The sequence below is a fragment of the Dermochelys coriacea genome, chromosome 5 (assembly GCF_009764565.3).
Source record: "Dermochelys coriacea isolate rDerCor1 chromosome 5, rDerCor1.pri.v4, whole genome shotgun sequence".
Taxonomy (NCBI): Eukaryota; Metazoa; Chordata; order Testudines; family Dermochelyidae; genus Dermochelys; species Dermochelys coriacea.
In genome coordinates, this window is record NC_050072.1 from 130,257,129 (window position 1) to 130,271,779 (window position 14,651).

Genomic DNA, 14,651 nt, shown 5'->3' on the forward strand with positions numbered 1-14,651 from the left:
GGTACTTGCACTGTTTTTCTTTTCTGAAAAAATCTCTCAACAGCTCGACAATGTCTTTCTAGAGGACCCGGAGACCCTGGACAGCGTTGCATCAAGCAGCGAAGATGAACCGGGCCCACCGTGTTTTTGCTCAACGCAGATACAAAATGTTGAAGAGGACTCTGAGGATGATGGCTATGAGGAGTTTAGGAGGAGGCTTAGCATGGGACTGACTGAGGCAGTGCCACGTCGTGAGCATAAAAAAGTTATGTGGATTATTGTATGCATTGATGTTTATGTGGTTCTTAATCACTGTCTTAGGGAAAAGCTTTTTGAAGATTGTGAGGGCTGTGTCATAGATGCACCAGGCCAGTGGCACCATGACTGTGTGACTTGGACTGCAGTGGATATAAACTGCAAGCTCCGGGGCCTGTGTGCTGAGCTGTGTTTGGAAAACTTATTAAACACTGTTATTGCCATAGGTTTGCTATGCAATGTCTGTGCGTAACCCAAGAACATTTAGCGCAAGGGGTGACCTTAATAAATGCTGTGCAATTCAGTGGAGACCCTGACCGCGTTTTAAAGAAAAAGACCAAACCGGAAGATCCCCGCTTAGAGGTCTTATATCGACTGTCTGGTCCGCACAAAAAGTTACTGAACCTTGCTTCAGAAAAAGGGTTTTTGTAAGAAATCTAAAAGGATTAAGTTAGAAAATGGTGAGGGGCCAAAAATTTGATATAAATCTTTGGTAGCTGTAAATTTAAAAAAAAAATCTATTGAAAAGGGCTTTGTGACTCTCTGTATTTCTGTTAAAAGGTCTCTGGCCCTTAAGGGAGCTTACAGTTTTTTTTCTTTTTTAATAGAGCATCTTGGTTTGTTTTCAAGGAGCTGTATGACTTTTAAATAAAAAATAAAAATAAATTGTTTGAGAACCTAGGTCTTGTGTCTTTTGTGTAAGAGAGACCCATTTACAGCAAAAAGATGAAATGTATGTTGTGGGAGGGGAAAAAATATCCTAAAAATGCGTTTACAATAAAACAAACAGGGATGGTTCAGACATGTGGTTGAGTACAATAGAGCTGACTTATTCTGTTGAACTGAATGGGTTTAACCACCCCCTCACTGAATAGCCAGGGTGACTGTGATTACTCACCCTTGTTGCCATAGGGTTAAATTTGATGGAGGTGCACCCATAGTAAGGGAGGTGGGTGGGTGAGGATGGTGAGTTCTGATTAATATGAAATGAAATAAAACCTCAGGAGTTTGCAGATGCTATTGGACAGTTTAAATATAACCCCTGGAGTTGGCAGAACTCTATTGGACAGTTTTTAAATACTATGCCAGGAGTTGGTGGAACGCTATAGGCCAGTTTAAATATGACCCAGGAATTGGTTGAAGGTTATGGGGCACGTTTTCTAGAAAGCACCCCCACCTCACCAAACTTTAAGCATGAAAGAAACTTTAAAAAAAAAAAACATTCATTCAAGGGGAAAACCTTCCCCCCCTCCCCCGCTGCTGGTGATGGCTTACCTTAAGTGATCTCTCTCCTTACAGTGTGTATGATAAACCCATTGTTTCATGTTCTCTCTGTGTGTATATATCAATCTCCCCTCTGTTTTTTCCACCAAATGCATCCGATGAAGTGAGCTGTAGCTCACGAAAGCTTATGCTCTAATAAATTTGTTAGTCTCTAAGGTGCCACAAGTACTCCTTTTCTTTTTGCGAATACAGACTAACACGGCTGCTACTCTGAAACCTATCAGGTAGCTTGGAGACTGTCTCTTTCAACAGAAACTCTCTTGAATTGCTGCTGGACTGCAAGAGGAGGTATGCTCCTGTTTTTAACTCTGAAAATGTATATTATATAATGCTATTCTTTGGGCATGCTATCTTAGTAAATAATGGTGCCTATCTTTATTGCAGTGTGATCTGTATAGCATGGAACCAGTAACTTTAAGTTGCAGTTTGGAAATGTCTTTCCCCCCATAATCCTCCCAAACCTTACACCCCCTTTCCTGGGGAAGGTTTGATAAAAAATCCTCACCACTTTGCATAGGTGACCACAGACCCAAACCCTTGGATCTTAAGAACAATGAAAAAGCAATCAGATTCTTAAAAGAAGAATTTTAATAGAAGAAAAAGTAAAAAGAATCGCCTCTGTAAAATTAGGATGGTAAATACCTTACAGGGTAATTAGATGCAAAACATAGAGAATCCCTCTAGGCAAAACCTGAAGTTATAAAAAGATAAAAACAGGAATCTACATTCCATTCAGCACAGCTTATTTTCTCAGCCATTTAAACAAACAGAATCTAACACATATCTAGCTAGATTACTTATTAATTCTAAGACTCCATTCCTGTTCTGTCCCCTGCAAAAGCATCACACCGACAGACTCCGACCCTTTTTTTCTCCCCCGATCCAGCTTTGAAAGTATCTTGTCTCCTCATTGGTCATTGCGGTCAGGTGCCAGCGAGGTTATCCTAGCTTCTTAACCCTTTACAGGTGAAAGGGTTTTTCCTCTGACCAGGAGGGATTTTAAAGGTGTTTACCCTTTATGTTTACCCACATATTTATGACATGTGGGTTTGTGTAAAAACATAGGTGTTTTTTTAAAAAAGTATATGTCTGCAAACTGGTGGTAATGGTGTGTTTATAAAGCTGCTGGGTTTTTGTGTGAGGATCTTTCGCAAGACATAGGTGTAGGGTTTTAAAAAGTACTTGGTTGCAAACTGTTGGTTTGTTTCCAATTAATAGGGTTTTTACTGTGCATAATGTGTTTTTTTTTAAAAAATGGGGGTGTTGGGGCATTTGGGGCTAATACTAACTAACATTTTGGCTTATTTTTTTTAACCCAAAGACCCCAAGCACACATGTCGGGGTGGGGGGGAGGAGACGCAGAACAACCATTTGCCTTTTAAAAGCATGTGGGCTTCTTGAAAAGTATTTGTTGCAAACAGTGTTTTAAACTGCTGTTGTGTGTGTTTGTGTAAAACATAGGTGGTTTTTAGAAAGTATATGTCTGCAAACTGATGGTAATGATGTGTTTCCAACTAACAGGGTTTTTACTGTGCAAAATGAGATGTATTTTTTAAAAAATATTTTTGGGGTTTGTTTTTAAAGTGGTAGAAATAAACTCAAAACCTGTGTTTTTTGTACAGCCTGAAATCTGGGGTGGAGGTTGCGGGGGGGGGGGGGAGGGAATAGGTTAATAGCACAATTGGTCTGCTTTCTTTTTTTTAAGGTTCAAATACATTTTCCCCCCTGTAGGGCCTTCTTACAGTAACCATGTCAAGTGAGGGACGCTTTGCAGATATCAATGAATGCTTGGGGCTTGTTTTTGTTTAAAAAAAAAAAAAGTTGCTTTCATGCTTAAAGTTTGGTGGGGTGGGGGTGCTTTTTAGAAAAAGTGCCACATAACCTTCCACCAACTCCTGGCATCATATTTAAACTGGCCTATAGGGTTCTGCTAACTCCAGGGGTTATATTTAAACTGTCCAATAGCATCTGCAAACTCCTGAGGTTTTATTTCATTTCATGTTAATCAGAACTCATCATCCTCACCCACCCACCTCCCTTACTATGGGTGCACCCCCATCAAATTTAACCCTATGGCAACAAGGGTGAGTAATCACAGTCACCCTGGCTATTCAGTGAGGGGGTGGTTAAACCCATTCAGTTTAACAGAATAAGTCAGCTCTATTGTACTCAACTACATAGAATCATAGAATATCAGGGTTGGAAGGGACCTCAGGAGGTCATCTAGTCCAACCCCCTGCGCAAAGTGGGACCAATCCCCAACTAAATCATCCCAGCCACGGCTTTGTCAAGCCGGGCCTTAAAAACCTCAAAGGATGAGTCAAAGGATTAGAAAACACATTCACAGTAATACTCAAGGAGATCAATCTATTTAGCTTAAGAAAGAGAAAATTAAGGGGTGACAATTACAGTCTATAAGTACATATATGGAGAACAAATATTTAATAATCGGATCTTCAATCTGGCAGAGAAAGGGCTAACACGATCCAATGGATGGAAGTTGAAGACAGAAAAATTCAGAAGGGAATTAAGACATACATTTTTAACAGTGAGTCTAATGAACTACTGGAACAGTTTACCAAGGATGATGATGGATTTTCCATCACTGATCATTTTTAAATCAAGACTGGATATTTTTCTAAAAAAGGTCTCCCCTAGGAATTACTTTGGGAAGTTCTCTGTCCTTTGCTATGCAGGAAGCCAGACTAGAATCAGCAGTTCTCAAACTATGGGTTTTGATCCCATTTTAATGGGATCGCCAGGGCTGGCGTTAAGACTTGCTGGGGCTTGGGGCAGAAGCCGAAACCTGAGGCTCACCACCCGGGGCCAAAGCTGAAGCCCGAGCCCCACCCGCCTAGGGTCGAAGCCAAAGCTCGGCAGCGGGGCTCAGGATTCGGCTTCAGCCCTGTGCAGTGGGGTTCAGCTTACAGGTTACCTGGGGCTGAAGCCCTTGGACTTTGGCCCTTCCGTCTGGAGTGGCGGGGCTCGGGCGGGCTCAGGCTTCAGTTCCCCCTCCTGCCATTGTGTAGTATTTTTTGTTGTCAGAAGTGGGGTGTGATGCAATGAAGTTGAAGAAACCCTGGACTAGATGATCACTTCTGGGTTTAGATTCTATGAATCTATGTTGCCTCACATTATCTGGATGTGACAGAACCGTACAAGGGGGAGGGAATGTCTTGCATGCTGGGTGAACTGCCCTCAGTTCCAGGAGAATTATATGAATTCTAGCCTGCCAAGGGAATCTTGCCCAGTATGACTGTCCACTTGGACTCCCTATGCTATGAAGTATGCATCCATAATTAGTCATGTTGAATGTGGGTGGAAGGAAAGGGACGAGCGCTTGCACCTGTTCCATTGTTGTCTGAAAGAAAGAAGCTGTGACTTTTTGAGGGACTGTTACCTTGGTATTCACATTGTCCCTGTATGGTGAGAATAAACAGACTGAAGCAAGGCCTGCAGGCAATGGAGGAGAAGCCTAAGAAACAGCGTTATATATGTACATGCTGCCATGTGGCTTAGTAGGGAAAGACAAATCCTGATTGTGATATGAAGTCTGAGGGAGACTTGAGTTATCAACGTCTGAAATTGGTCTACAGACGTTCTGAAGATAGGCCTTCACTGAGGACAAGAGTCAAAGTGGACTTTTTTCTGTTTACAGAGATCTCCAATGATATCAGGAGGAGGAGTAAGATATGGTAACCGACTGAGCCTCCTGGCTTTAGTAGCCAGTCATCTAGATATTGGTGTTGGTCCTGCTTTGAACAGGGGGTTGGACTAGATGACCTCCTGAGGTCTCTTCGCTAGATTGAACTATCCGTATTGATAAGCTGAAATTCTTTTCTCTAGTACTTCAGTTTTCCTTATCTCCATTCAAAGGCTATCTTTGGGATGCCTTAATGGCTGCTAAATCCAGTCTCTGGGACTGAAGTGATCTTGTGTCATTTTCTAGCTCTGCCACAGACTCCTGGTCTGACCTTAGGCAAGTTACTTTATCCCTCTGCCTCAGCTCCCCATCTATACAGTGGGGAAAATATCAATTCTTTAACTCTCTGGTGCTGAGGATACATTTTTTAAGTAAGAGCTTGTGGCCTAGGAGAAGCTGCAGTGGACTGGGAATCAGGAGATCATGAGTTCCAGTACCATCTCATGTACTATGACCCTGAGATACCGTGGTGGTGATAAACTGTTGTGTCTCTAAGGCTTGATAAGGCTGTCCAAGAAATACTTGGATTAAAAAAAAAATTCTCAAGGTAACTTAACATTGAACAAACACTGGTAGTGGTCCCTGCAATTCAAAATATGTTGGAGGAGCAGAGTGGTGTAGTTTTCAGTGCAGCTTCTCATGAACCTGTTCATTAGATATGTAGAAGACTACATTCTCCAGAACTGTCAGTTTGATGTTAGAGTTGGTGGTGATAGAGATTCATTCTGTGACAGGTTGGACAGGTTTTTCGTAGGAGTGGGTGGGTGAGATTCTGTGGCCTGCGCTGTGCAGGAGGTCAGACTAGATGATCAGAATGGTCCCTTCTGACCTTAGTATCTATGAACCCTGATAGTCTATGATTCTATGATATGGGAAGATAGCGTAGCCATTGCGTCTCCTCTGGGCCACCACCTTCTTTGTGAAGGCTCCTGGGTGCTCTCACCAGCCTCAATGGGAGCACGGTGAACTGGCAGCACTCTTGTTGTACCACAAACCTGAGAAACCTTCTGTGGGACTGGGAAATATCCACATGAAAGTAGGCATCTCTCCTGTCAGGAGCCGTGAACCACGTGCTCTCCTCCAGGGAGGGAATTATTGTTTCCAGTGTCAGCAGGTGAAATTTTGATTTGGAAATAAAGACATTTAGTTGGCATAGTGTGAATTCATTGTTGTTTCACCTGCTATAGTACCATTCATATTTAAACAGTATGACGGTGAACTATTTCGTTAATTTATTTGCTGTGAGAATAATATATATAAATACCTTAATTGGTTAATAACACAGTAAAAGCATCCTGATTGGTTAATAATTAAACTACACAGTGTTTTAATATCACACACTATAAAGAGCCACAGGAGACATGTTAAAGAGCCACTTATAGCTCACAAGCCACAATCTGACTATCACTGATCTAGACACAGTATCAGCTACGTCCACTGCGACCTGGAGTTAGCCGCCAGCTTCCCTTTATCCGTGAGGACTTGAAATCGAGCCCTGTCCTCCTGGGGAAGTTTGAAATAATTTGTGACATTGTAATTTGCTAACAAGGCTGGTAGTCAGCAATTCTGAATTGGAGGCTGACTAATGAAAATACCTTCCCTTCCCAGAAGGCCAAAGCATCTAATTCCCATGTCAGTGGGAGCAGTCTTGGGATGCTGTATCCTGCATCACTAAGGAGCCGGGCACTGGATGAGTAAATAGGAATTCTGCCCCTTTAGCTGGCACAAAATAGTGGTTTTCAGCCCTTTTTGGGGTAAGGGCACAGGAGGCAGGAGAATGGTGGGTTACAAAATGGTCTTGTTCACTGGTGGGCTACCCTGTTAAGGCCAGAGGGTTGCAGGTTTCTAAGAGACTATGTTTTGTCTCATTGACCTCAAGAGAGATCTGGAGCTTGATCGCCTCCCTCTGCAAAAGCTCCTGGTATTGCCTGTGATCATCAGGTGAGTATGGGGATGATGGAGCAATTGCTCATCAGGTGAGTAGTATGACACCCATCAGAACCCATGGACCCTGCTCGACCTCCCCCTCCACAAACTGTGACAGAGCCAGTTGGTATCAACTGGGAGAAGAGGGCCGGTGCGATTCTTGCACAGATCTAGGACACCTAATATATGGATCCCAGTGAGCCAGTATGAAGGATTGACCAGCTGGGAGTGAGGGAGCCCTGAAGCATTGCGTACCAATGGTCCCATGAGTAGTTGTATCTGAGAGGAAGCTGGCTCCATGACCTCCTAGGGATTCTGTCAGGACTGACCCCTCTCAATGTGTAAAGGCTCATCTGGAACATGGAATGAATCCAATGAGAAGGTAGGATCCTGTTCCAGGATGCTGTACCAGCACACGAATGCTCCATCTTGTGGACATGGTAGGGGAGGACTTTCTCCTCCTCTAGGTGGTTTCTTCTGGTGTTGTAGCATCTCTGAGGAGGAGACTGCAGATAGAGTAAGGTAAAGATATCCTCCAGCGTGGTAAAGTTTCAGTACTTTCTGGAATTCAGGAGCAATGGATCTGGCGTGTCCAATGAGCTCATACTGAGAGGACCCTACCTGGAATGTGCCAGAAATGTTGAATGGGGTCCAATGTGGAACTCTCAGTTAGTTTGCAGGGGCTGATCTTTCAGCCAGTGAGACGAAGACGAAGCCAGTACTGTCAGAGCCTTCTTCCTTTGTGCCTTCCTTTCTTGGGCAGAAGATGTATGCAGACCTACTTCCTTACAATCCACCCAACTTGGACCAACACAGGGAAGGATCTTTTCTTAGAGGTAAATCTAGATGGGAGATCTGTCTTTATGCCTATGGATCACATCCCCAGTTCTGTGAGAGTTTCTTAGGCTTAGCGGTTTTGGCCTCTACTCCATAGCCCTTGCTCGGAGGGATGCTGCCTGCAGTCTGAGGCTGCTGAAACAGGGGGTCTCTCTGGCCTGGACCTGATTGGGGTCTCATGGCTTTCTCCCTGAAATATTTCCACAGATGGCCCTCTTGTCCCTCCCAGGTTTGGGGAGGGAAGGAGCGGCAGGTGCTGCACTTGGCTGTGATGCGAGTCTCCCCAAGGCAGTAAAGGCACCGCTGGTGTTCATCATTGCCAGAGAAGGAACAGGGTCAGGAGATACAGTTCTTAAACCCCAGGACTCTGGGCATAGTCCTTCTCCATGCAGAGAAGTTCCCCAGGATTGGGAGAAACTAACCAACCCATACTAGTTACACAAAACACTAAAGCACTAAGGCTAAGATTACTAAAAATGATTTACAAATTCTGAAAGTAGAGGAACATTCTTCTGGACACCAAGGATTCTGACTCAGGCTATGCAGTGGTAAGGACGACCTAAAGAGGCATCAGTCTATGCTGCCCTTTCTGCCCTTGATACAGAGCACAAGGACGACAACTGTGCAGGCACGGATCAACAGCTACTCCTTGTCACAAATCTCCAGTCTCAGGCCCACAGAGCCCATGTGTGGAATACACACAGGGCCCAACACCCGAAGAAGAGTTGGTGCTTTTCTTCCTCCACAGCTCCTGGAGTCACGTGCCTAAATAAGAACCTCAACTTGTCTTAAAGAGAGAGAGTTTCTAGCCCTCCTGGTTGTGTAGAAAAGCCAGGAAACTCTAGGACTGAAGGGCAGGCTAACAGCTTAGACAAGGCAGAAGGCAAAGAAAGGGAACTTGGCACATTGTTCTGATAATATCTCATGGCTTTTGGAGGCCTGGCTCCTGCTTTTGAATGTTTGAAGTTGCCGATACTACCACTAGTGGCTCCAGATAGCAGTTGGACTGTGCAGATTGGGGATCAAATATTGTGGCTGGAACAATAAAGTAGTAAAGATTTTAAAACATTTCAAAAAGGGAAATAAGGAAAAGCTGTTATGGTGTAGTTTTATTTAGAAAGTAAGAACGTACGATGTGCTACTGTAGCTTATATAATCCTGACTAGACATAAGGTAGCCATGTTGGCTCCTCGTGTTTGAGGAACATGCAGTGCATGCATCACGTTAAGAAATGGAAAACTCGCTCTGCAGTTAACAAAATTAAATCATGGTAGCTTTTCAGTGACCCTTTTAGTTCTAACTGCAAGCAACGCATTCTCAGCATTCCTCTTTTGTTCCCACATTTAGTCATATTCATCAGCAACCACAAGAGATGAACAAATATAACTTGTTTACAGAAAAGAGTCCAAGTAGAGTATGTCAGGTTGCTCTCAGATTGCTCAGTATTGAGTGACAATTTATCAGTGTATGGGAAACAATATTTTTCCAAAATTAGCTAGAAAATGAAAAGACAGAGGATTTTCTCAGATAGGACCTTCCAAATTTCAAATGAACTTGACCATTTAATCAACGTTAACCCCCTGCTGGTAAATGGATTCTGTTTATCTTAGAATCAAATAAAATTCATGACCACATACACCCAAACCAAAGAGATTCCCAGTGCTATAAATCAGACTATTTCTCATTCTTCTGCCTCTTTTTACTTCAGAGACAATACTTTGACTGTTGGCACTAGTTTTGGGGCTTACTTCCACTCTATCTGGGGCTTTCTTTTAAAAAAAATGAGGAAGCAAGATCTCCTTTTAGGAGGTTCATTTCATCCAAGTGCAGTCTGCAGAATATATTGTCACCAGAGAACATGTAGTGCCCACAGCGCTTAAATAGGAAAAACAACATTCAGCCCTTAAACCTGTGCTGTTGTGCAAGTTTAAATTAGTTTAACAGAGAAATATAGTAATTTGGCTCTTTAAAATAAAAAGACAAAATGTGTTTAAGCTTTAGAGAGTCCTATAACAGGAGCAGAATCTCATTTCTCAGCTGTCCCTGGAGAACTGAGGCAAACATTAAGAGGATGGTCACATAAACACCTTATATCGGAAACCTACTGACCGCTATTCCTACCTACATGCCTCTAGCTTTCATCCAGATCATACCACATGATCCAATGTCTACAGCCAAGCTCTACGATACAACTGCATTTGCTCCAACCCCTCAGACAGAGACAAACACCTACAAGATCTCTATCATGCATTCTTACAACTACAATACCCACCTGCTGAAGTGAAGAAACAGATTGACAGAGCCAGAAGAGTACCCAGAAGTCACCTACTACAGGACAGGCCCAACAAAGAAAATAACAGAACGCCACTAGCCATCACATTCAGCCCCCAACTAAAACCTCTCCAACGCATCATCAAGGATCTACAACCTATCCTGAAGGACGACCCATCACTCTCACAGATTTTGGGAGACAGACCAGTCCTTGCTTACAGACAGCCCCCCAATCTGAAGCAAATACTCACCAGCAACCACACACCACACAACAGAACCACTAACCCAGGAACCTATCCTTGCAACAAAGCCCGTTGCCAACTCTGTCCACATATCTATTCAGGGGATACCATCATAGGGCCTAATCACATCAGCCACACTATCAGAGGCTCGTTCACCTGCGCATCTACCAATGTGATATATGCCATCATGTGCCAGCAATGCCCCTCTGCCATGTACATTGGCCAAACTGGACAGTCTCTACGTAAAAGAATGAATGGACACAAATCAGACGTCAAGAATTATAACATTCAAAAACCAGTTGAACGCTTCAATCTCTCTGGTCTCTCGATCACAGACCTAAGAGTGGCTATACTTCAACAAAAAAGCTTCAAAAACAGACTCCAACGAGAGACTGCTGAATTGGAATTAATTTGCAAACTGGATACAATTAACTTAGGCTTGAATAGAGACTGGGAATGGATGAGTCATTACACAAAGTAAAACTATTTCCCCATGGTATTTCTCCCTCCCACCCCACCCCTCACTGTTCCTCTGATATTCTTGTTAACTGCTGGAATTAGCCTACCTTGCTTGTCACCATGAAAGGTTTTCCTCCTTTTCCCCCCCTGCTGCTGGTGATGGCTTATCCTAAGTGATCACTCTCCTTACAGTGTGTATGATAAACCCATTGTTTCATGTTCTCTGTGTGTGTGTATATAAATCTCTCCTCTGTTTTTTCCACCAAATGCATCCGATGAAGTGAGCTGTAGCTCACGAAAGCTTATGCTCTAATAAATTTGTTAGTCTCTAAGGTGCCACAAGTACTCCTTTTCTTTTTGCGAATACAGACTAACACGGCTGCTACTCTGAAATCTCCTTACAGTGTGTATGATAAAATCCATTGTTTCATGTTCTCTGTGTATGCATATAAATCTCCCCTCTGTATTTTCCACCAAATGCATCCGATGAAGTGAGCTGTAGCTCATGAAAGCTTATGCTCAAATAAATTTGTTAGTCTCTAAGGTGCCACAAGTACTCCTTTTCTTTTTAAAAAGGAAATAGTTAGCCTAGCCCTTTTGCACTTCGTGATGCATAAAGACTGAATCGAGGGGTTGGGGCTTGGGTTTAGGGAAGAGGGTCTGTGACTGTGTGCTACATTTGAACTACTGGGCCCAGGGAAGAGCTGACATGGGATCTCACAGGATAAAACAAAACTGACTTGCAGCTTTTCCTGCTGGTTACTGAGAGCCTATGTCGTTCTGCAATACAGAGCCACAGTCACCTTCTAGAGAGGCGAGATCCTGGGAGATGACATGTCCCAGGGGAAATGCTCCATCTCCACCTTCATAGACGCACAGTGCAAGGCCAGAAGGGACCATCAGATCACTGACCTCTTGTCCATCACAGGCCATTTAATGTCATCCAGATAGCCCTGTACTGAGTCCAATGCCTTGTGCTTGGCTAAAGCATACCTGCCCAGATGGCATCTAGGCTGGACCGGAAGACCTCGAGGGTTGGTGCATCCACCACTTCCCTTGGCAGTTTGTTCCACAGGTCGATCACCCTCATTGCTAAAAATGCATGCCTTACATGTCTGAACCATCCCTGTTTGTTTTATTGTAAACACATTTTTAGGATATTTTTCCCCTCCCACAACATACATTTCATCTTTTTGCTGTAAATGGGTCTCTCTTACACAAAAGACACAAGACCTAGGTTTTCAAACAATTTATTTTTTGTATTTAAAAGACATACAGCTCCTTGAAAACAAACCAAGATGCTCCATTAAAAAAGAAAAAAAACTTTAAGCTCCCTTAAGGGCCAGAGACCTTTAAACAGAAATACAGAGAGTCACAAAGCCCTTTTCAATAGATTTTTTTTTTTTTAAATTTACAGCTACCAAAGTTTTATATCAAATTTTTGGCCCCTCACCATTTTCTAACTTAATCCTTTTAGATTTCTTACAAAAACCCTTTTTCTGAAGCAAGGTTCAGTAACTTTTTGTGCGGACCAGACAGTCGATATAAGACCTCTAAGCGGGGATCTTCCGGTTTGGTCTTTTTCTTTAAAACGCGGTCAGGGTCTCCACTGAATTGCACAGCATTTATCAAGGTCACCCCTTGCGCTAAATGTTCTTGGGTTACGCACAGACATTGCATAGCAAACCTATGGCAATAACAGTGTTTAATAAGTTTTCCAAACACAGCTCAGCACACAGGCCCCGGAGCTTGCAGTTTATATCCACTGCAGTCCAAGTCACACAGTCATGGTGCCACTGGCCTGGTGCATCTATGACACAGCCCTCACAATCTTCAAAAAGCTTTTCCCTAAGACAGTGATTAAGAACCACATAAACATCAATGCATACAATAATCCACATAACTTTTTTATGCTCACGACGTGGCACTGCCTCAGTCAGTTCCATGCTAAGCCTCCTCCTAAACTCCTCATAGCCATTGAAACTCGGAGTCCTCTTCAACATTTTGTATCTGCGTTGAGCAAAAACACGGTGGGCCCAGTTCACCTTCGCTGCTTGATGCAACGTTGTCCAGGGTCTCCGGGTCCTCTAGAAAGGCATTGTCGAGCTGTCGAGAGATTTTTTTTTCAGAAAAAAAGTGTAAGCAGCCCACTGCTTGGTTTTTGATTTACACAATCCCTGGTTTCTAGCCCCATTACACCCCAACCTTCGACCGTCACTTCTTAAACATTCATTTACCCGAGCGTTGTCTTTTCCATTCACCTTGTCTGCTAGTGACTCCCCCGAGCTGCGTTCGCCTTCCTCCTCCAGGGGGATGGACAACAAGAGGCCATCACGCTCATCGGGGTGCCTCACAAGCAGCTGGATTTCGGGTTCGGGTTCAGGTTCCGGCGTATCCATCAATGGCTGGGCCAAAGGGCTCCCTTGAGCCGCTCCCTCCTCCTCTTCGGAACTCTCGCTGATGTAGCGCTTTCTCCACGGTTTGTCGAAGACCTTGAGCTAAAACAAAGTCTGAAGTTCTTGTGGGGGTGGTGAAGGAGTCCATGTTTCCATGATTTCTAAAACATGCACTCTTCTGCCCGGTGCTGGGACTTATGGGGTGATAGTGCTGCACTCTGATTGGCAGAGGAGTCACACGCCCCTCTTCTCGGCGGTTCACCCCGTCCCAGAACCTGCCCTATTTTGGTCAAATCTGCTCTCAGGGCAGTCCTATGCAGCCAAAACCCCTCCTGATTGGTAGAGAGTGGTGGGAGGAGTTGTTAGAGGGATCACCCAAATCACTTCTGGATGGGGTCCCCCGCCCCGGAACTCACCCCATTTGGTCAAATCTCCTCTCAGGGCGGTCCTACAGGGGTGAAACCCCTCCTGATTGGTAGAGGGCAGTGGGAGGAGTTGTTAGAGGGGTCACATGACCATCACTGAGTTAAGATGTGAACCATCTTAGATCTGTTTCTGTCCGTAGTTTAGTGCCATTGCCTACCTGCATGACTATAAAGTAAATAGCAACAGTTTTTATATTTTAGTAGTTAGACAGATAGTATATTTTATACTTATTGGTAAAAAGATTTAAATCAGATTAAAAATTAAATTATAATAACATAATTAACTTGATGCTCATAATGGTGACATGAAGAAGCTCAACTTCAAAAAATGTGCATTGTGTCTGGTGGTCTTTCCTTCCTCTGACATGTGCTCTGGTGCTTAAAATGTTCAGGCAAAAATCACTTGCCAGAACGCTGTCAGATATACAGCACATTTACCCCCTGAGCCAGGAAGGACAGACAAAATAGACTTCACATTCTTTTGTTAAAGGAGGTGCTGTCTGCTAAGCCTGCAGGATCTGAAAGCTCAAAAGGATCTGACTGTAAAAATGGGAGACCAGAGTCAGCTCCATCTACTTCTGTATCCAAGAATTCATCAATATCCATGACAAGTGCTTCAGCTTCGGTGCCAGGTTCCTGTTCCAAGTCAGCTGAGACCCCAGTGGTTAGGTCCTCTGAACCAACCTTGGCCATAGTGCAGTCTGCATCAGTCCTGGATCCGGACAAGCATCATAGGGATCCACACGACACACCTGGAACATCTTCCTTGGTTCTGAGGAAGAGTGTGATTAAGCTTGCCTCCAGCAGTTCCTCCAATCTGCCAAGTTCCTTGGCTTTATTTCCACTTCCACCCCAGGCCCTGACAGGGTCACCA

General features: G+C 43.7%; 1 protein-coding gene and 1 long non-coding RNA gene across 6 annotated transcripts in view; one reads left to right on the plus strand and one right to left on the minus strand.

The window, feature by feature from the left end:
• PIGG (phosphatidylinositol glycan anchor biosynthesis class G) overlaps positions 1-14,651 on the plus strand; it is a 115,390-nt gene that overhangs the window by 81,545 nt on the left and 19,194 nt on the right. Inside the window, exon 8 of one of the 5 annotated variants that reach the window (XR_005293095.2) lies at positions 44-911. The exons of 2 other annotated variants lie outside the window; for them this stretch is intronic. Coding sequence is in view for 1 of the 3 variants with exons in the window: in XM_043514159.1 (XP_043370094.1) it covers positions 1,711-1,732 (22 nt within the window). In the remaining 2 variants the exon portion in view is untranslated. Of the gene's footprint in view, positions 1-43; positions 912-1,710; positions 1,748-14,651 lie in introns of those variants that run through there. 2 more of the 5 variants (XR_005293096.2, XM_043514159.1) reach the window with 2 other exon arrangements.
• LOC122460124 lies at positions 3,414-12,176 on the minus strand. The gene is made up of 3 exons (XR_006281213.1): positions 12,068-12,176; positions 10,253-10,256; positions 3,414-3,691 (listed from the first exon to the last, which is right to left on the minus strand). It is a non-coding gene; the product is annotated as an uncharacterized LOC122460124 (long non-coding RNA).